At 43.4% G+C, this 20102-nt stretch overlaps 1 protein-coding gene across 1 annotated transcript in view; it reads left to right on the forward strand.

Moving 5' to 3' along the window:
- The window catches only part of LOC112163313 (unconventional myosin-XVIIIb), a 33897-nt gene continuing 13795 nt past the window's right edge, over positions 1-20102 (forward strand). The window contains exons 1-28 of the mRNA XM_036214511.1: positions 1-274; positions 2197-2305; positions 3902-4048; positions 5345-5731; positions 6043-6106; positions 6651-6763; positions 8208-8643; positions 8712-8854; positions 8926-9026; positions 10167-10230; positions 10319-10463; positions 10761-10922; positions 11009-11099; positions 11991-12183; positions 12320-12400; positions 12924-13044; positions 13115-13262; positions 14420-14603; positions 14671-14821; positions 15631-15740; positions 15816-15881; positions 15961-16089; positions 16335-16478; positions 17496-17585; positions 17697-17816; positions 17928-18033; positions 19285-19409; positions 19476-19630. Of these exons, the coding sequence (XP_036070404.1) occupies positions 2267-2305; positions 3902-4048; positions 5345-5731; positions 6043-6106; positions 6651-6763; positions 8208-8643; positions 8712-8854; positions 8926-9026; positions 10167-10230; positions 10319-10463; positions 10761-10922; positions 11009-11099; positions 11991-12183; positions 12320-12400; positions 12924-13044; positions 13115-13262; positions 14420-14603; positions 14671-14821; positions 15631-15740; positions 15816-15881; positions 15961-16089; positions 16335-16478; positions 17496-17585; positions 17697-17816; positions 17928-18033; positions 19285-19409; positions 19476-19630 (3815 nt within the window). The 5' untranslated portion in view covers positions 1-274; positions 2197-2266. The remainder of the gene's footprint in view (positions 275-2196; positions 2306-3901; positions 4049-5344; positions 5732-6042; positions 6107-6650; positions 6764-8207; positions 8644-8711; positions 8855-8925; positions 9027-10166; positions 10231-10318; positions 10464-10760; positions 10923-11008; positions 11100-11990; positions 12184-12319; positions 12401-12923; positions 13045-13114; positions 13263-14419; positions 14604-14670; positions 14822-15630; positions 15741-15815; positions 15882-15960; positions 16090-16334; positions 16479-17495; positions 17586-17696; positions 17817-17927; positions 18034-19284; positions 19410-19475; positions 19631-20102) is intronic.

Here is a 20102-nt window from a genome sequence, read left to right on the forward strand (position 1 = left end):
GGTCTATTTCTGCCGCTGAGAGTCGACGCCGCTGAGCCGGACTGTCGGGTAAAAACTCCTTCATTCATCTAATCCTTCACTTCTGGGTCTTCTCCAGTCCACCGGGTTCTGGTGGGGGGTCAGAACGGTTCTGGTTCCACCGATTCACTCAGGATCCCCTTTGGAGCTCAGAGGGCCGAGCTGAGGCCTGTTCAGGCGTGAACGGAGGCCGGAAAGTCCAGGAGGTCCAGAACTAGAACCTGCCGGTCCAGAACGGACCCGGAACCGCCTGAAGGTGAAGTTCTGATTTAATCTGAGCGGGTCTGAATTCAGGAGACAGAAGAACATTTTATGTGAGGCCTTAGAGGAGTTTAGATGAAAACGGAGGAAAGAAAATAAAAACATTTCCAGGTCAAAGGTCATTTGAAACCACATGATCTTAATGGAGAAAAAGGAAAAAAGTTCAGGAAGAAACTTTCAGGAAAAGAGTCGGAGCTGGAGCGGAGATGGGATGAGGGTCGGAAAAGGAGAAATATCTAATAATATCCTTAAAATCAAACGAAGTGAACAAAAAGCTTCTTGTTATTGTGTTGAATGTCCATCAGAAGAATTCAAACTGAAAATGTTCAAATGATCCTAAAAAGTCTGAAATTTGTTTCCAAGTTTCCTGAAATGAGATTTTGAAGGATCTGAAGCTTCAGTCAGAAGTAAAAATCTTGAATAAAAAACAGGAAGAAGCTTCAGGATGTCCTGAACGTTTCCCAGATCCGACCTTCACTCGGATCAGAACTTTTCCTTCATTCCAGTGGATTCATCTGCAGCTTCATGACTTTAAAACGTTTGAAGAAACTTTTGTTTTCATCTGAAGACGTTTACAAAGAAAAGAGGAAAACAACATATTTGAATGTTAAAATGAAACCTGGATCCTCCAGTGTTTTTAGATTTCAGTGATTTCTGTCGTCAGTCATAAATAATAATAATAATAAACATCAGAAGGAGATTTTGAAACGTTTACAGAATCAACAGTTTAGACTGAAATGAGGAATTTACTGTGAAAGAAGAACATTTGAGTCAGGAGAGATTCAGACTCAAGGTGAGACTCAGTCTAAACTCAGGTTGGATTCAGGTGAGACTGAACACTCAGGTGAGTCTCAGGTGAGACTATTGAAACTCCAGTGGGACTCATGGTAGATCCACCTGAGAACCTGAGACTCTGAAGACCTCGTTGTTGTTTCCAGAACTCAGACGATTCTGTGGAACAATCAAACATCTGCCTGATCTTCTACTCTCTGTTTGTTGTTTCTCTGTAGTTTTAAACTGCTTGAAGCTTCAGAGATGTTTAGGTGGTGAATTCCAAATCTTCAGAGATCCTTCCTGAATCCTTAGAGATCCTTTTGTGAATCCTCAGAGATCTTTTTATGAATCCCCAGAGATCCTTCCATACATCCTAAGTGATCCTTGTGAATCCTCAGAGAGCCTTCTATGAATCCTCAGAGATCCTTTTATGAATCCTCAGAGATCCTTGTGAATCCTCAGAGATCCTTTTATGAATCCTCAGAGATCCTTCCATAAATCCTCGGGGATCCCTCCATGAATCCACAGAGATCCTTATGAATCCTCAGAGATCCTTCCACAAATCCTCAGAGATCCTTCCATGAATCCTCAGAGATCCTTTTATGAATCCTCAGAGATCCTTCCATGAATCCTCAGAGATCCTTTTATGAATTCTCAGAGATCCTTCTATGAATCCTCAGAGATCCTTTTATGAATCCTCAGAGATCCTTCCATGAATCCTCAGAGATCCTTTTATGAATCCCCAGAGATCCTTCCATGAATCCTCAGAGATCCTTTTATGAATCCTCAGAGATCCTTTTATGAATCCCCAGAGATCCTTTTATGAATCCCCAGAGATCCTTTTATGAATCCCCAGAGATCCTTCCATGAATCCTCAGAGATCCTTCCATGAATCCTCAGAGATCCTTCCATGAATCCTCAGAGATCCTTCCATGAATCCTCAGAGATCCTAATGAATCCTCAGAGATCCTTCCATGAATCCTCAGAGATCCTTCCATGAATCCTCAGAGATCCTTTTATGAATCCTCAGAGCAACAGAATAAGATTCTATTTTAGGAGAAACTTCAGTTTGAATGGAGACGATGACTGTTCTCATCACGTTGAATCGCTTCTTCACCTTTACCTGCCCCTCTCCTTTGTCAGGTTTCCCCCCCGACAGCTGACAGTCCCCTCCCCTCACCACCACAACCCCGCCCCCACCCTGAGTGCAGCCATGGCGCTGTCGTCACGTTTGAAGCTGTGGGAGCAGAAGGGAGGTGCCGAGCTGCTGTGTGTGATGATGTCATCGTCGTTCTCCTCGTTGGGAGTCAGACCCGGATCGGCTCCGTGTGAATGAAAGAACACGAAACCGTTTTAAACTCAAATAACTCATTTTAAACCAAAAAGAATACCTGAAAACACTTTTTAAATGTACAATCTGATCAGCTGATCCTGGTCTGAGCCCATAGAGATCAAACCTCAGAACAAAATATTTACTTTTACATTTATTGACTTTTTTTAAATATATTTTTTTATCAAGTGACTAATTTAGAAAAATGAACTTTAGTGCCGACGTTATCTATTACAGAAACACTTTGTTTTACTTAGATTTGTTTTTAAAGTTTGTTTTGTCCACATTCAGTATTTGTCAGAGTATAAGATCAGTTTTGTTTTATTTTCGTGTGTGATGCTTGAATATGTCATATTTCTTAGAAAAAAGTCATAATTCTAAGATAAAAGTTAAACATTTCTATTTACTTCTTTTTTTTCTTTCTACGTGGCCAAAATCTTCTTGCGTACAAATGATATGCAAAAAAAAAGAAATAAACATTGACAAAAACTACATTTTTAAAACTTTAAAACGGTAAGTTTTTAAAACAATTATGAACTGAAAAAACAGGTTAGCTAAAGCAGCTAGCATGTAGCTGAAATAGTCCAAAAAGCTATCCGAATGAATTTTTTTAAACTTTAAAACTGTAACTTTTTAACATAATTCTGAATAATAAAAGGCAGGAATATTATTCCAGAATAAATCAACTTAAACCTTAAATAACTTTAATATTTTACTCTCTATAAAAATATATTTTGTTCAAATTATACAAGTTAGAAATGAGCTCAAGATAACATCGGGTCATTAATAACAATAAATAAAATGATCTGGAGGGCCGGATCCGGCCCCCGGGCCGTGACTTTGATATATGTTCTACAGTGTTCATGCTGATCAGTTTTACAAACTATATAGATAAAATCAATCCTTTACAAATAAACACGTTTTGTATTTATTTATACAAATACGTTTAAGGCTTTTTTAAGAAGTTCTTCATTTTAATTCATCGCATTCAAACCTTTTTGCTGTTTTTTAACACGAATCCAAACTGTGATCCCGACATTGAGGTTTGAACCGAATCTCGAGGAAAGTGACCGGTTGCATCGCTACAGCTGCTAGCATGAGCAGCTGGGCTAGCATGTGCAGCTAAGTGTTAGCATGGAGCTAACCTTTGTGTCCAAACGGAAACCTGGGGAAACACAGCCGAGTGTCAACATTTGTGTTTGTTTTGTGCGTCTTTCATCCAGTCGAGTTTGTCTCTTAACTTTGCTAGCATGCTCGTTATCCCCGGTTAGTTTCATTGGATTTATTTGAATATATGCATATATTTACAAAGTATTGTGTATTTTTGTGTAAAGCATTTCTTAATTTCAGGTGAGTTCAGGTAAATCCTCTAAAAATCCACATTTCTGCTCTTTAACTTCATTTCTGCTGTTTGTTCGTTGAGGTTTTTGATTTTCTAACCCCCATAAGGACGTCCTCTCTGATGGTTTTGACTGTCTGTGAATTCTTCCTGCTGTCGTGTTTCATTAAAAACAACAGATTCAGCAGGAGAAGAAGCCGGTGGCCACGTCCGTCCCGCCGCCGCCGCCGCTGTCCGTTCTGCCCGGCGGACTCCTCAAACAGCTCGTCCGGGATTCAGAGAAGGAGACCAAACACAAGGAGCCGGAGGTGAAGGAGGAGAAAGCTGTGAGTGCGGCGCCTCGGTGTACTAAAGCAGTCAGCCTTACTTGAATGTGGATAACGGGACATAAGCTGAGGCTTACCTGTAACAGGTGGATGTTTCACAGGTTTGACTTCAGAAAAGTGGGTCAGAAAAATCAACGAGCTCAGATTTATTAGAAACTTTTTGGGGTTTACCGTCGATTGTAGCAACATGCTAACGATTTTGGATCATTTGTTTTCTACTGAGGTTTTTTAGGCTCAATTGGAGTTTTAGCAGCATGCTAACATTTTTGGCCTTTTTTTTGCTAGGTTTTTTCAAGGCAAATTTAGAGTTTAGCTTTTAAATTAGCAGCATGCTAATGTTTTTGGCTAATTTGTTTTCTACTGGGTTTTGGGGGCTAATTTAGAGTTTAGCGTATATTTTAGCAACAGGCTAATGTTTTTGGCTATTTTTTTCTGCTTGTATTTTTAGGCAAATTTAGAGTTTAGCTTTTAAATTAGCAGCATGCTAACGTTTTTGGCTAATTTGTTTTCTAATAGTTTTTTTTAAGACTAATTTAGAGTTTAGCTTTTAAATTAGCAACAGGCTAATGTTTTTGGCTAATTTAGTTTACAGAGGAAATTTAGGCTATTTTAGTGTTAAGCTAGTATTTTAGTAATGTGCTAGCTTTCTTCTTTTGGCTAATTTGAAATCTAGTAGGTTTTTTTGGAGTTTAGCTAATATTTAAGCAACACTCAGTTTTTGGGGGGTAAAATTGGCATTTATTCAGGATTTTTAAGCAAATTTACTACAAAGCCTCAGAAATGTAGGTCAACTTCAGCTCCCTTTACATTTTGCAAATAGCTTTTGCATTTTCAGCAAAAGCTTCAGCATCTTTAGCGACTTTCAGCAAAAAGTATTCACACTAGAATTATCGCAGGTTATGCAGCATTTCAAGGTTTCTTTTCTATCTTAATGCTGAAATCACTTTTTTTTTTTTACCATAAGTGGACTATTTGATACACAGTGTGAGGTGTTGTCATGGTAACAGAGCCTGCTTCTGGCTCCGCTGCAGCTGCTGTATGAGGACTGACCAGCAGAGGTCAGAGGTTAAAGCTGGATTCTGTCCAGATGATGAAGCTGAAGTTTGTTTTAAGAAATAAAATCCATAAATAATGACCTAGATTGATTAGATTGAAGAAATGTCCACCAGAATGAAGCACTAAGATAAACAGCAGACATCAACTGTTGAACACTAAAGGCAGCATTCCTGTAGATAATGGTACAACTATGTATTTTTTATGTTTTGATGAGGATTTCTCGTCACGTTTCTGTTTCAGCCACAGAAGCTGAGCGACAACCTGGTCCAGCAGTTCCTCCTCCCGGACCAGACCCCGCCCATCCTGGAGGCGGAGATGGCCCTGCGCGCCGAGAAGCTCGTCAGCGACGGCAAGCAGAGGAGGTGTAGCTCCGCCCAGTCGGACGGCCGGTCGTCCTCGGAGCGCCGCATCCTGACCCCCGACTCCGACTGGAAACCAGAAACCCGGCAGACACAGACTCCCGAGCAGGAAGTGAAGGCGGAGCTGAAAAGTAGAAAGGCGCCGCAGGCGGAGCTAAAGAAGGAGAGGATGGAGGAGGTGAAGAAGAAGAAGGAGGCGGTGGAGCAGAGGCAGGAGCCAGAGGGGAGGCAGGCGGACGAGACGGTAACAGAGAACAGCAGGAAGGAGGTGAGTGATGTCATCACTGTGATGTCATCCAGAGAAAATGTTCAACCAGACGTCAATTCAGTCGCCATTTTTCTGCGATACGGACGCCGCCATGTTGGAACCAGACATCGTAGTGATTGGTCTGAGTCAGTTTCTATGGCAACCACTCTGACCAATCAGGAGTGAGCTTGTTGGAAGGCCACACCCCTCTTGAGCGTAGTTCATAAGATCTGTCGAACGTTTTATACGTGGGGCCAGCAGGCTCCTCCTACTTTCACTGAGGCCGGGGCTCCGGGAGAGTTCTCCTCACACATGTTTCTGGTCTCCAACAGGTGAAGGACGTTTGGTACGAAGCCGGAACCGTTTGGTTCGTCCACAAGGACGGCTTCACCCGAGGTGAGCTCCAGAAAAACTCCAGAGTCTTCTTCATCAAGATGCTGAAACCAGTTCGACCCGAATCCAGATGGAGAACTGAACTAAAGGAAGACATTTGACCTAAAATTAAAAGTTGTTAACTAGAATTCTGATCAATCCAAATTAATAATATAATGAAAAAAGTGTACTTATTGTTTTTGAATTTGTATTTCACTTTATTATTTACATTTTCATATTTAGTTATTAGTATTGAAACGAGTGTTTTGTCTTTTATTTTACATTCATCCTCATATTTCTACATTTGGTTGAATTAGGTATTTTTATACTTTTTAGAAAAAAAAATAAACTTTTTACCTTTGAAAGGAAAAAAATGATATAAAAAAAGCATTTTTGCTTCATGAAGCTTAAAAAATAAATAAACAAAAAACTATTTTGATCAGGAGTGTCAAACTTAATCACACAAGAGACCAAAATCCAAAACACACCTTAGATCGAACAGGATAAAGATTTATTAAACACTATTTAAAACTTCCTCTCGGGTCACATCGTGTTTTTGTGTTTTCAGCCACTCAGCTGAAGCCGGATGAAGGCACGCCCGACCTGCCGCCGGGCCGCGTTCGAGTCCGCCTGGAGACGGATGGATCTCTACACGACGTCAGCGAGCTGGAGGTGGAGAAGGTAAACCAAGACCCCCCAGGAAGGAACCGTCATTTCAGCCTTTTTAAGGGAAAAATGTCCTTAAAACAATACAAAGGATGAGACAGTAGAACTGTTTTTCTTCAATAAGTCGTGATGTTTCTTCTCTTTTAAGACAAATAATAGATATTAAAGTCATCTATAGACAATCACAAGTTGAAATATGATCTCTTTAATGTTAAATAATTTGGGGTTTCTTTGGAGGAGCTACATGTACTGGTACATACATAAATACTTGTAGTTTTTCCTCAAAAACATCACATTTTAGGCTTTAAAACACTTCTCTATTTCTAGACGGATTACAATAAGAATAAAGTTACATATTTTAAGATAAAGTTGTCGTAAATAAAATGATGTTTTCAAGATCAAACGACAGATATTCAAATTTTGTCTTAAATCAATTCTAATCAGATATTTACAAACTAAACACAAACACGATAGAAGAGCAAAAACATTAAAGTCGATTCAGCAGTTTCAGAATTAGATTTCATTTCTGTCTTCTTTAAATCAATTTTATTTATATAGACTAAATGTGTCAAAGTCACGGCCCGGGGGCCGGATCCGGCCCTACAGATCATTTTATTTTATTGTTATTAATGACCCGATGTTATCTTGTGCTCATTTCTAACTTGTATAATTTTGATAAAATATATTTTTATGGAGAGTAAAATATTTAAAGTAATTTAAGGTTTAAGTTGATTTATTCTGGAATAATATTCCTGCCTTTTTATTATTCAGAATTATGTTAAATGGTTATGGTTTTAAAGTTTTAAAAATTGGCATTCTGCAGCTTTTTGGAAAATGTTTGCGTTTACTAAGATTTTTGAGGCTGTTTTGGAGTTTAGCTGATATTTTAGCTACATGCTAGCTGTTTTGGCTAATTTAGACTAATTTTTCAGACTGTTTTGGAGTTAGACTAATATTTACACACAAGATGTTTTTAGCTAATTAAACCTTTTTGTTTTTTTAGGCTAATTTGGCATTTATCTAATATTTTAGATGGCTGTCAGCTTCAGCTTTTTCAGCTATTAATTTCAGCATCTTCAGCAGCCAAATTCAGCTTCCATTCACATTAGTATCATCACAGGTAATGTTGTATATCTAGTGTTTAGTTTTGTTGTGATCTAAGGTTTTTTTTGGTTTTGGCCTCCTGTGAGATTTTGATTTGTTTTTTATTTTTAGGAAAACAAATAAAATGCTTGAGACAAAAAATCCCCAATAAGAAATGAATCCGTATTGATAATTAGTATCAATATCGTTTGTTATCGTTTGTCTACAGCTGAATGTGACCGAAGTGCTGAACCGTCAACAACAGAAAAGTGTTTGTAGCACCAAAAACCAAACTGGACATTAAAATGAGAACATGTTTGTTTACGTCAGACTTCAGAAACACAAACAACTTCCTGTAACGTCTGCTCCTCTGCAGTGTAACCCTCCCGAGTCTGACCTCTGTGACGACCTGAGCGACCTCCAGTGCGTCAATGAGAGCGCCGTCCTGCACACGCTGACCAGCCGGGCCAAAGCCAACATGCCGCTGACGCACGCCGGACCCAACCTGGTCAACCTGTGGCCCCCCCTCCAGAGCCCCAGCAAGGTGAGGTCAGACCGCCGCCGGGCGAGAGGCCCAGACTCACCGACGCCTCCTACCCAGACCCCAAAGTTACGGCGAGGAGACTCGGCGTGGGACGCGCCCCCCGCCCTGGCGGCGCTGGTCAAGCGGCTGTACATCTCCATGGTGGGCACCAGGAGGGATCACTGCGTGTGCGCGCTGGGCCGCAGCGGGACGGGGAAGACGGCGGCGTGCCAGGCCTTCACGCTAGCGCTGCTCAAGCAGGCCGGGACGGCGGCCGGCAGCTTCAGCGGTGAGTTCTTCCTGCGGGGGTCATACGCCGGCGGCGGGCCGCTGACTGACCGTGTCCTCCGCCCCCAGCGGAGCGCGTCCAGGCCATGTTCACCGTGCTGCGCTCCTTCGGCTGCGTGGGCTCGCAGCAGAGCGACGCCTCCTCCCGCTTCGCCATGGTGTTCTCTCTGGACTTCAACCACGCCGGACAGGCGGCGGCCGGACACCTGCAGGCGAGCGGCGGGCACCTTTGGGTCGGTGTGATGCTGAGGGTCACGTGGTCACGGCTTCCTCTGCTCCACAGACCGTGATGCTGGACAGGTGGAAGGTGTGTCAGAGGACGCCAGGAGAGAGCAACTTCCTGGTCTTCACGCAGATGCTGGCGGGGCTGAGCACGGAGATGAGGTGAACACGCGTCCTCCTCTTCCTCCTCTTCCTCCTCTTCCTGTTCCTCCTCCTGTTCCTCCTCCTCCTCTTCCTCATGTTCCTGTTCCTCCTCCTGTTCTCCTCCTGTTCTTCCTGTTCCTCCTCTTCTTCCTCCTCTTCCTCCTCTTCTTCCTCCTCTTCCTCCTGCTCTTCCTCTTCCTCCTCTTCTTCCTCCTCTTCCTCATGTTCCTCCTCTTCCTGTTCCTCCTCCTGTTCCTCCTCCTCCTCTTCCTCATGTTCCTGTTCCTCCTCCTGTTCTCCTCCTGCTCTTCCTGTTCCTCCTGTTCCTCCTCTTCCTCATGTTCCTCCTCTTCCTCCTCTTCCTCATGTTCCTCTTCTTCCTCTTGTTCCTCCTCTTCCTCCTGCTCTTCCTCTTCCTCCTCTTCTTCCTCCTCTTCCTCATGTTCCTCATGTTCCTCCTCTTCCTCATGTTCCTCCTCTTCCTCATGTTCCTCCTCTTCCTCATGTTCCTCCTCTTGCTCATGTTCCTCCTCTTCCTCATGTTCCTCCTCTTGCTCATGTTCCTCCTCTTCCTCTTGTTCCTCCTCTTCCTCCTCCTCTTCCTCATGTTCCTCCTCTTCCTCCTCCTCTTCCTCTGGTACCTGGAGGTTTCTATGATGAACAGGTGTCCTAAGAAGAAGCAGATGTTTCTTTTGTTAATAACATTAAATTCTTGTTCTCTCTGGATGCTAATCAAAACGTTCCTCAGACAGGTGAGGACATCACCTGGATTTAAAATTCTTTCTGGTCATAAAAATAAGAAGTTCTTGATTATTTTGTTCTCCTAAAGTCTCACTCCAATCATCTTTTGATCAAACTCAATCACACAGTAACTCCCTGAGCCTCAGCTCTGTTCTTTCCTCTTCAGGATTCACTGATGCAAAGATCCTCGTCTTTAATCTTGAGAACCTGCATCCTTCTATCCAGAGAAACTCCTCCTCTGGTTCCAGTTGTTCCATCTTTTCCTCTCTAAGTTTCTTTCCTTCCTGTAGTTCCTGTAGTGTCAGAGGATGTTATCTGGACGTTAGATTTTGGCTGTTTTTGGTTCTGATGATCCATAGATGTTTATGAAGCTTCATCTCTCTCCTGAGTGAAGACTCTCCCAACGTTCCTCTGCAGGACAGAACTGCAGCTGCACCAGCTGCCCGGATCCAACTCCTTTGGGATTGTTCATCCCACCAAGGTACGGTGAGGGCGAGTGCTGTAGCGTTCTCACAGGTGTGTGAGCGTCCTGGAGGCGAGCCCTGTGGTTCACCGCCGTCTGCTCTCAGGTTGAGGAGAAACAGCGAGCTTCAGTCGGGTTCACCAAGCTGCTGGCTGCCATGGAAACGCTGGGCTTCTCCTCCGGGGAGCAGAGGGCCATCTGGCACGTTCTGGCTGGGATTTACCATCTGGGAGCTGCTGGGGCCTGTAAAGGTGAGCCTTCGGATCTGAACGGGAAACACTGTCTTCATTCCGAGACTCTGGAGGTCTAGGAAGTCCTCTAATGACCAGAATTATTTGGCTTTCATGGCGTGAACTTAAATGTTCCTCCTACATCTGCTAAGGATTATCCTCCAGGATCCTCAGGATTTTCCTAAATAACCTATAAAAACAGAATTTACAAATGACAACAGCAGCAGAAGAAGAAAGTTCTCCAGGTTCTTCCTGGTTCTGTACCTGAACCGGGTCGGTGAGTCGCTGTGGACTCTCTGACGGCTTCTTTTGTCTCAGTGGGCAGAAGGCAGTTTCTAAACTTCGACAGCGCTCAGACGGCCAGCAGCGTGCTGGGCTGCGAGGGGGAGGAGCTTCACACCGCCGTCTTCAAGCATCACCTGCGGCAGCTGCTGCAGAGAGCCACCGGGGGCAGCAGAGAGAAGACGGAGGTGGAGGAGGGTGAGCCTGTCTGTGTTCTTCATCCAATCCTCTCCGCTCCTCACCTGTCCGTGGAGACTCAGGTGTGTCTCTGGTGGTGCGTTCAGGTCCCCGTCTGACAGCTGTGCAGTGTGTGGAGGGAATGGCTGCAGGACTGTATGAGGAGCTGTTCACCGCCGTGGTGTCGCTCATCAACAGGTGAGAGTTCATCCTCAAACCGAGAGAAGGACAAAGATTAAGACAGCAGAAACATCAAACTGTTGCAACAAAGTGATGAATCTGAATACTTTCTTACAATAATAATTAATTCTACAAACTGAGATCAATACATTTATTGAACAGTTTGAATGCAGAACCTCTGCAGACTCTCTCTGGATCCTCATGGTGGCGCTCAACATGAGAACCAAAGTTCTTCAGAACTTTAACGGAAAAAGAAAAGTTCTCTGATCTTCTAACCTGTTTAGACCTCAGAATGAAACATTTTTATAGCAGGTCATTGTAACCCCATGACTGATCGGTGACCCGTTCAGGTGGAACACACCTCCACCTGACAGCTGCTGGGATAGGCTCCAGCAACTCTGTTCTTCAACAAGAGATACAGTGGAAATGGACGGACGGATGGATGATGGATGGATGGATGGATGATGGATGAAAGATGGATGATGAATGGATGAATGGATGATGGATGATGGATGAAAGATGGATGATGGATGATGAATGGATGATGGATGATGGATGAAAGATGGATGATGGATGATGAATTGATGATGAATTGATGATGGATGATAGACGGATGTATGGATGAATGAATGGATGGATGGATGATGAGTGGATGATAGATGGATGATGGATGGATGATAGATGGATGAATGGATGGATGGATGGTTGGATGAAAGACGGATGATGGATGAATGGATGGATGATGAGTGGATGATAGATGGATGGATGGATGATAGATGGATGATGGATGGATGATAGATGGATGGATGGATGATGAGTGGATGATGGATGGATGTGTGTGTCTTGTCCGTCCCATCATTCCTCTCTCAGACCATCACGTTGGATCTGAACGTCTCCTCTTCCTCTCAGAGCTCTGAGCAGCGAGACGCTGCCGCTGGCGTCCGTCATGGTGGTGGATTCTCCGGGTTTCAGGAACCCGCGACACTCGGGCGACGAGCGCGCCGCCGGCTGGGCGGAGCTCTGCCACAACTACCTGCAGGAGCGTCTGCTGGAGCGTTACCACCGCCACACCTTCACCCAGACGCTGGACAGATACTCACAGGTGACCTGACCTTTGACCTTTCTCCCTCCTGGTTCCATCCCTAATCCTTGAAACTGTAGATAATTTCTGGATTATCCATCTGCTGGGGATCATCAGCGTAGAGTTCACCAGTAATCTGAGGTGTCTGCTGTTTCAGGAGAAGGTTCAGGTGGACTTTGAGTCTCCAGAGAGCGGCCCGGCTGAGGTGGTTTCTGCCATCGACCAGCCGCCTCCACAGGTACGTCAGTCTGCAGCTGTGGAGGAAAGACGTGAAGGTTCATGGAGACGTTTCAGTTCATGCTGGTGTGAGTTTGGCAGAAACGTGTCTCCAGCAGAAGGTTCCTCAGGCACAAAACGACAAAATATTTCTCAATATATGGAAATTCACAGTATATTCCATATATGGAAGTAATATTTATTGTATTGAAATATATTGAAATACTCCAACTACTACCATTATACTGACATATACCGATCCATATACTGTGATGTATTCCTCTATGTACTGAAATATGCTATACAATATATACATATATATATATATATATATATATGTATATATATATTAAAAATAGGTCGACCGTCCATATATTACAATATATTCAGAAATATGTGGGTAAATGAAAACATATTGAGATATATTTCTTACTATATCTACATATATTTTTCCAGTATGTCATATATTTTTGTTTCATAAGGGGAGAAGAAGGAACAAAACTATACTCAAAGTATGACGTTCCTTCCATGCGATGGCGTTTCAGGTCCGGACGGCAGACGGGGACTCCAGGGGTCTGCTGTGGGCTCTGGATGAGGAGATGGTGACGCCTGCTTCCTGTGAGAGCGCCGCCCTGGAGAGAGTCTGCCAGTACTACAGCAGCACCGGTAAACACCAGAGAAGGCGGGGAAGAGCTGTGTGGAGGCGGAGTCACAGCGGGGGGGTGTGTCTCTGCAGTGCGTCAGTGCGAGCAGCCGCTGCAGTGTGAGGTGCGCCACCTGATGGGCTGCGACCCGGTCCGGTACGACCTGACAGGGTGGTTCGGTCTGATCCAGAACAACCCATCGGCGCTGAACGCCGTCTGTCTGCTGCAGAACTCCACCGTGTGAGTGTGCATGCATTAATTACTTCATGTATTCATTCATTCTTGTATTCATTCATTCATTTATTCATTTATCAATTAATTCATGTATTCATCCATTCATCCATTCATTCATCTATTCATTCATTCATTCATCCATTCATTCATTCATCTATTCATTCATCTATTCATTCATTCATTCATCCATTCATTCATCTATTCATTCATCCATTCATCCATTCATTCATTCATCTATTCGTTCATTAATCCATTCATTCATCTATTCATTCATTCATCCATTCATTCATTCATTCATCCATTCATTTATCTATTCATCTATTCTTTCATTCATTCATCCATTCATCCATTCATTCATCTATTCATCTATTCATTCATTCATTCATCCATTCATTCATTCATCTATTCATTCATCTATTCATTCATCTATTCATCTATTCATTTATTCATTCATCCATTCATTCATCTATTCATTCATCCATTCATCTATTCATTCATTCATCCATTCATTCATCTATTAATTCATCTATTCGTTCATTCAGCCATTCATCTATTCATTCATTCATCCATTCATTCATCTATTCATTCATCTATTCGTTCATTCATCCATTCATCTATTCATTCATCCATTCATCTATTCATTCATTCATCCATTCATTCATCTATTCATTCATCTATTCGTTCATTCATCCATTCATTCATTCATCTATTCATTCATCTATTCATTCATCTATTCATCTATTCATTTATTCATTCATCCATTCATTCATCTATTCATTCATCCATTCATCTATTCATTCATTCATCCATTCATTCATCCATTCATTCATCTATTCATTCATCCATTCATCTATTCATTCATTCATCCATTCATTCATCTATTCATTCATCCATTCATCTATTCATTCATTCATTCATTTATTTTAACTACCCATATTACGTGTCGACATCATGAACTCCTGTCATTTTCTGAGCTGGTCGACCGTAAATCCGTCAACATGTTAACAACAACAATATCAGCCATAACATTTAAATCCTTTTTACATTTCTGAGTCAGCAGCTCCGCCCTAATGGCGTCCGAACCATAACCACGAAGAAACAAACAGAATGAAGCTCTCCAGCTGTGCATCAACACGTTCTTCATCTTCTGTGGTCTTCCTCAGAGGAGAGGTCAAGTCCATGTTCACCCCCAGGATGTCTCTGCCGCCCCTCTGTCGGGGTCTGGGGGGTCTGGACGGGGGGAACCAGCGCGCCCTGCAGAGGAACGGCACCATCAGGAAGACGTTCAGCGGCGGGATGGCGGCCATCCGCCGACACTCCCACTGCATCGCCGTGAAGCTGCAGGCCGTGAGTAGACGATCGGCTCGCCGCCGGCGCCTGTGCGGCGTTCACAGCGGCGCCTTCTCCTCCGCAGGACGCTCTGGAGAACGTCATCCGCAGGGCCGCCCCTGTCTTCCTGCAGGGGGTCAGCGCCAAGATGGACGGAGGGGGGTTCGACGTCCCCGCCCTCAGAGTGCAGCTGAACTCCACCCAGATCCTGTCGGCGCTGCAGCTCTACCGCACAGGTCGGGTCACCGGAGAACCGGGTCTGAAACACGTTTCTGATGTTTAGTTTAACAGGTCAACTGGAAGTACGACTTTCTGATTAACGAGTAAATTAAAAAGTTACAGTCTGGAGAGAGATGCTCCTCCGACCACAGAAACAAAGATGGACGTTCAGGACTTCCTGTCAATGAAAATCTTCGTCTGTATGGAGAGAAAATAGACTCACAAGTTCAAAGCAGCTGAGAAGAAAAATGATGCAGAAAACGTATTTAATGAGTTACAAATCAAGAATTACACACGCAATTACAAAGTTACACACAAGTCCAAAGTTACACACAATTCCAAAGTTACATAGATCAAAAGTTACACAAATCAAGAATCCCACACCAGTGTGAGTCTGTTTTCTCTCCGTAGAGAAGGTTCTGGAGGTTTTAGAGATCCAGGATGACCCTGCACAGATGCAGACACATCTGGAGAGTCATGAAGAAGAAGCTCTCACACCAACAGGTGGATTCTGTAGAATCTCCTGGAGCAGATTCTGATCTCCGGAGGAGACGACACATCCAGGAATAAATCCTTTTTCCAGGAAGATTTTCTTCCTTCCGACCTTTTGTCTTTCCTTTTTAAAGGACACAAATTCTGGAGCAAACATTGAGGAAAACCTTTTTTGTGTTATTTTCTGCTTCAACACATTTATGAAATCCTATTTTCTGAAGCTGAAACGTGAGGTCGTTTCTGCTGTTCTGGTGGGCGGAGCTTGTTGGTCACAGATTGGTTCAGTTTTACGCCGATGGAGAAAACTGCCGTGACCTCTGACCCTCGTCTGCAGGTTTTCCGGACCACATGAGTCTGAGCGACTTCAGGTGTCACTTCCAGGCCCTCTCCCCCCCCATCATGAAGCGCTACGCCTCCATGTTCGTCAGCCACGACGAGCGGAAGGTGAGGACTTGGTTCTGTGGCGCCCGTGCTCGGCGGCGCCTGTCCTCGGCGTGACCGTTGTCCTGTGTGTGACAGGCGGTGGAGGAGCTGCTGGTGGAGCTGGACGTGGACAGGAAGAGGATGGCGGTGGGCTCCAGCAGGGTGAGAGGTCGCCGCGGGGCGTCTGGGGGGGGCGGGGCAGGTGGGAACGCCGCTCACGAGGGCTTCTGCTGCGTCTCAGGTCTTCATGAAGCGCGGCGTGCTGCGGGACCTGGAGCAGCGGCGCGACCAGCAGGTCACCGGATGGCTGGTCCACCTGCAGGCCGCCTGCCTGGGACACCTGGCCCGTCAGAGATACCGCAGACTGAAGGTCGGTGGGAGGGTCCTCGGCTGAGGAGAGCTCGCTGTGAAACATCCGTGTCTGCTTTGAGATTCTCTTTTGTTTTTGTTCTCTCTGGTGTAGTTTTGTCTAGAGTTGCTCTTTGTGTTTATTTTCTCTTTTTTTTTTCTTCATTCAGGTCATTTTTTTTGTTAGTTCTGTTCAGGTTTTCCGATCGGTTTGACTTCTCAGTAAAGTGGAACTTCTGTCCTGTTTCTGTCCCGTGTTGCGTTCAGGTGCAGCAGATGGCGGTCCGCTGTCTCCAGAGGAACCTGCGGGTCCTGAGGACGGTGACGGCCTGGAGCTGGTGGAGACTCTTCTGCAGAGTGCGCCCTCTGCTGGACGTCAACATGGACAACGAGAGGCTGAGGGCCAAAGAGGTCTGATGACGGGATCATCGCACTGGGGACAAAATCTAGAACACACCTGAGGACACGGGCCGGATAAATATTTATTGGACACTTTTGAACATTTTTATAACTTAAAACTGTAACTTTTAACATAATTATAAACTAGATTTATAGCATTACCTGTGATAATGGTGTGAATGCTGGAAGCTGAATTTGGCACCTGAAGATGCTGAAATTGATAGTTAAAAACCCTGAAGCTGATAGCCAAGTAAAATATTAGCTAAATGCCAAATTAGCCTAAAAAAAGGGTAGGTTAGCCAAACCAGCTAGCATGTAGCTAAAATATTAGCTAAACTCCAAAACGGCCTAAAAAATCTTAATAAATGCCAAAATAGTCCAAAAAACTAGCAGAATACCAATTTTTAAAACGTTAAAACTGTAACTTTTTAACATAATTCTGAATAATAAAAAAGCAGGAATATTATTCCAGAATAAATCAACTTAAACCTTAAATAACTTTCAATATTTTATCTCCATATAAATATGTTTTGTCAAAATTTGAGTAAAGAAATGTCATTTTAAGCTTCATTTAAAAGCTGCACAAACACATTAAGAGTTTTTATCCGTGAATCATTAAACTTTTTCAATGTTAAATTGTCTTTTGAGATTCGATTTATTGTTAATAACAAGTAAAATCTTCAGTTTTACCCTCATTTTAAATTATTGAAGTTGCTTAAATTAATAGAATATTTAATGGTTTAACCAGCCCAGCGGCATTGTGGGAGAGTGTCCGGCCTGAGACTGGAAGTTCGTGAGTTCAAATCCCGGCCTGGGACTCCCTGTTTGTCTGAGTGCGGCTGTGTCAGCAGCTCACCACTCCCTCCAGCCTTTTTGAACTGAACTGAGTTGAATCTTTAAGGTTTATATAAATCCCAAATAAACATAGATACGACTTTGGTGTAGTTCAGTTGAACCTGTTTGCTAAGAGTTCTTTTTTCTGATCAAATTTAGTCCCAAAACTCATGTTTTGACTTTTCTTCTTGTCAGGATGAGATTTCGGCTTTGAGGCGACGTTTGGAGAAATCTGAGAAGGAGAGGAATGAACTGAGGCAGACAGCAGACAGCCTGGAGACCAGGGTTGGTGCACGCACACACACACACACACGCTGGAGACCAGGGTTCGTGCACACACACACACACACACACGCACACATGCTGAGGATGATGATGGTGGATCCACCTGTGCAGGTTACGGCTGTGACCTCTGAGCTGAGTGACGAGCGTTTCCGTGGCGACGCGGTGGGCCAGGCTCTGGACGTGGAGCGGGCCGAGAGGCTCCGACTCAGCAGGGAGAACAAAGAGCTGCAGGTGGGCCTGCAGAGAAACACCTGAACCTGGGTTCTCCAGGTTCTGCAGGTTCTGCAGGTTCTGCAGGTCGCCCGTTCAGTTTGAGACCTGACTTCCTTCCTTACATCACAGACCCGTCTGGATCAGTGTAAGGTTACCATAGAAACCCTGGAGAGGACGCTGGAGGACGAGAGGCAGAAAGCACAGGTGGCCGCGGGGCAGAGAGAAGCTGCTACAGGTAAGAACCGTCCTGTACACCTGGAGCTCCTCCTCCTTCATCTCCACTAGAGCTCCACAAACGATTATTTTAATAGTCGACTAGTTAAAGATGATTTATTCTGATTCGTCGACTAATCGGGTCGTGCACAAAGGGGATGTGAAACACGTCATGACCATCGTCAGCTTTAAACGAACTAAAGATAAAGACAATGAAGATGATAGTTTATTAAACTTTTAATTAATCCTGCAGACTCTGTCCTTCTTTAAAACAATATTAAATCAAACGAGATATTTGAGGCATTTGAGAAAAGGAACTATTTTTTCACAAAAGATAGATTTTTGATGTCAATGTTTTAAATATAACTACAAAAGTTGCCTTACCTGTGATAATGCTAGTGTGAATACTCTTTGATCAAAATGGTGAAGCTATTTACAAAATGTTAAATTTGCTAAAAGATTGGAAATGTATTTAAAGTACTGTGAAAGAGCGCTGAAGTTGACCTACATTTCTGAAACATTTGTATTAAAATTGCTTAAAAATCCCAAATACATGCCAGTTCTGCAAAAACATTTAGTGTGTTGCTCAAATATGAGCTAAACTCCAAATTATCCCCAAAAAGCTAGCTTGTTGCTTACATAGCTAAACTTCAAAATAGCCTAAAATTCCTCAGTAAAATAACGTTAGCATGTTGCTAAAATATCAACTAAACTCCAATTTTTTTGAAAACATGTCACATGAATATATTTCAAGTTTTTTTCTAATCTGCTTAAAATTTTGAAATCTGAAGACGTTTTTATTCATTTCCTATGATGCATATTTTGCTAAATATTTCCAAAACTATTAAGTTTATGAATACCAGAACGAGCTTAATCTTTTTGATACCAAGATTGATTAAATCGTCATAATTGTGAGTTTTTACGTGCGAAAAACAGAATCACTAAACTGAATCCTTGCTAAGAATTCACACAAAAAAAGTTCATTTTTAGGTGTTGAACTCTCACAACTTTGTTTAACTTTACTACAGTCTGACTCCACATAATATAAAGTAATGACTAAAGTTTTAAGTTGTTTAGTCGTCGATTAGTCGACTGATCGCGGCCCTAATCTTCAGAGATCAAATATGTAGATTTGATTCTTCATTTTTAACAAAAAGAAGGAATTGAAACAGAGAACGTTCTTCTTCCTGAACTTTCTGAATTAGAGTTTCAGTCATTTCAGCTGCAGTTTATTGAAAAAGTGTCAGAATCGTCTCACCTCTCCGCCCCTCAGACAGCGAGCTGACCATGCAGCTGGAGTGCTGCCAGACGGAGGTGGAGTTCGTCCGCAGGCGGCTGAAGCAGACGGAGGAAAAGCTGGAGGCGGAGCGACAGAGCAGACAGGAGCTCGATGCCAAGGTGAGGCGCGTGCACGGTGGCGACGGGCGCAGGTCCAGGTCCGACGGTGAACCTGTCTGGATGCAGGTGGCGGCGCTGCAGGCGCAGCTGGAGCAGTCCAGGCGGGGGGCGGTGGAGCTGAAACGCCACAGTCGGCGCGTGACCTCTGACCTGCAGGACGCCCGGGTCCTGACGGACAGTCTGCAGAGCCGCACGCACGAGCTGGAGCGCAAACAGAGGAGGTTCGTGTCCAACCATGGAGGCGTTTGGACTCCAAATTCAAAATAAAAGTCAACACCAGAAATGCTTTTTCATTTTCAAAATGTTGCTGCATTACCTGAAAAGAAATTCTCCAAACGACTTCTTCTTTTTCTTCTTCAGCACTCCTCATTCTGTAATTTAATTAAAATGATTAAGAAAAAGACATTTGAAATTTCGTTTTAAAAAGTTTTTTAGTACCAAAATTAAATTGGAAATATCAAATATTAAAATGCATAAACAGAACCTGCATTACTTGTCTCTTTAATAAAATGAAAAAGAAATTCTCCGAACGACTTTTTCATTTTCTTCTTCTTCAGCACTCTTCATTCTGTAACTTAATTAAAGTGCTAAAGCCAATGAAGTTTTTTATTTGTTTTCACATCCTGCCGTGCTAAAACTCCTAAATCATTTTGACGTAGCAGTTCCAAAAAGCTTTGATTTACTTTTATTTTG

The sequence above is a fragment of the Oryzias melastigma genome, linkage group LG12 (assembly GCF_002922805.2).
Source record: "Oryzias melastigma strain HK-1 linkage group LG12, ASM292280v2, whole genome shotgun sequence".
Taxonomy (NCBI): domain Eukaryota; kingdom Metazoa; phylum Chordata; class Actinopteri; order Beloniformes; family Adrianichthyidae; genus Oryzias; species Oryzias melastigma.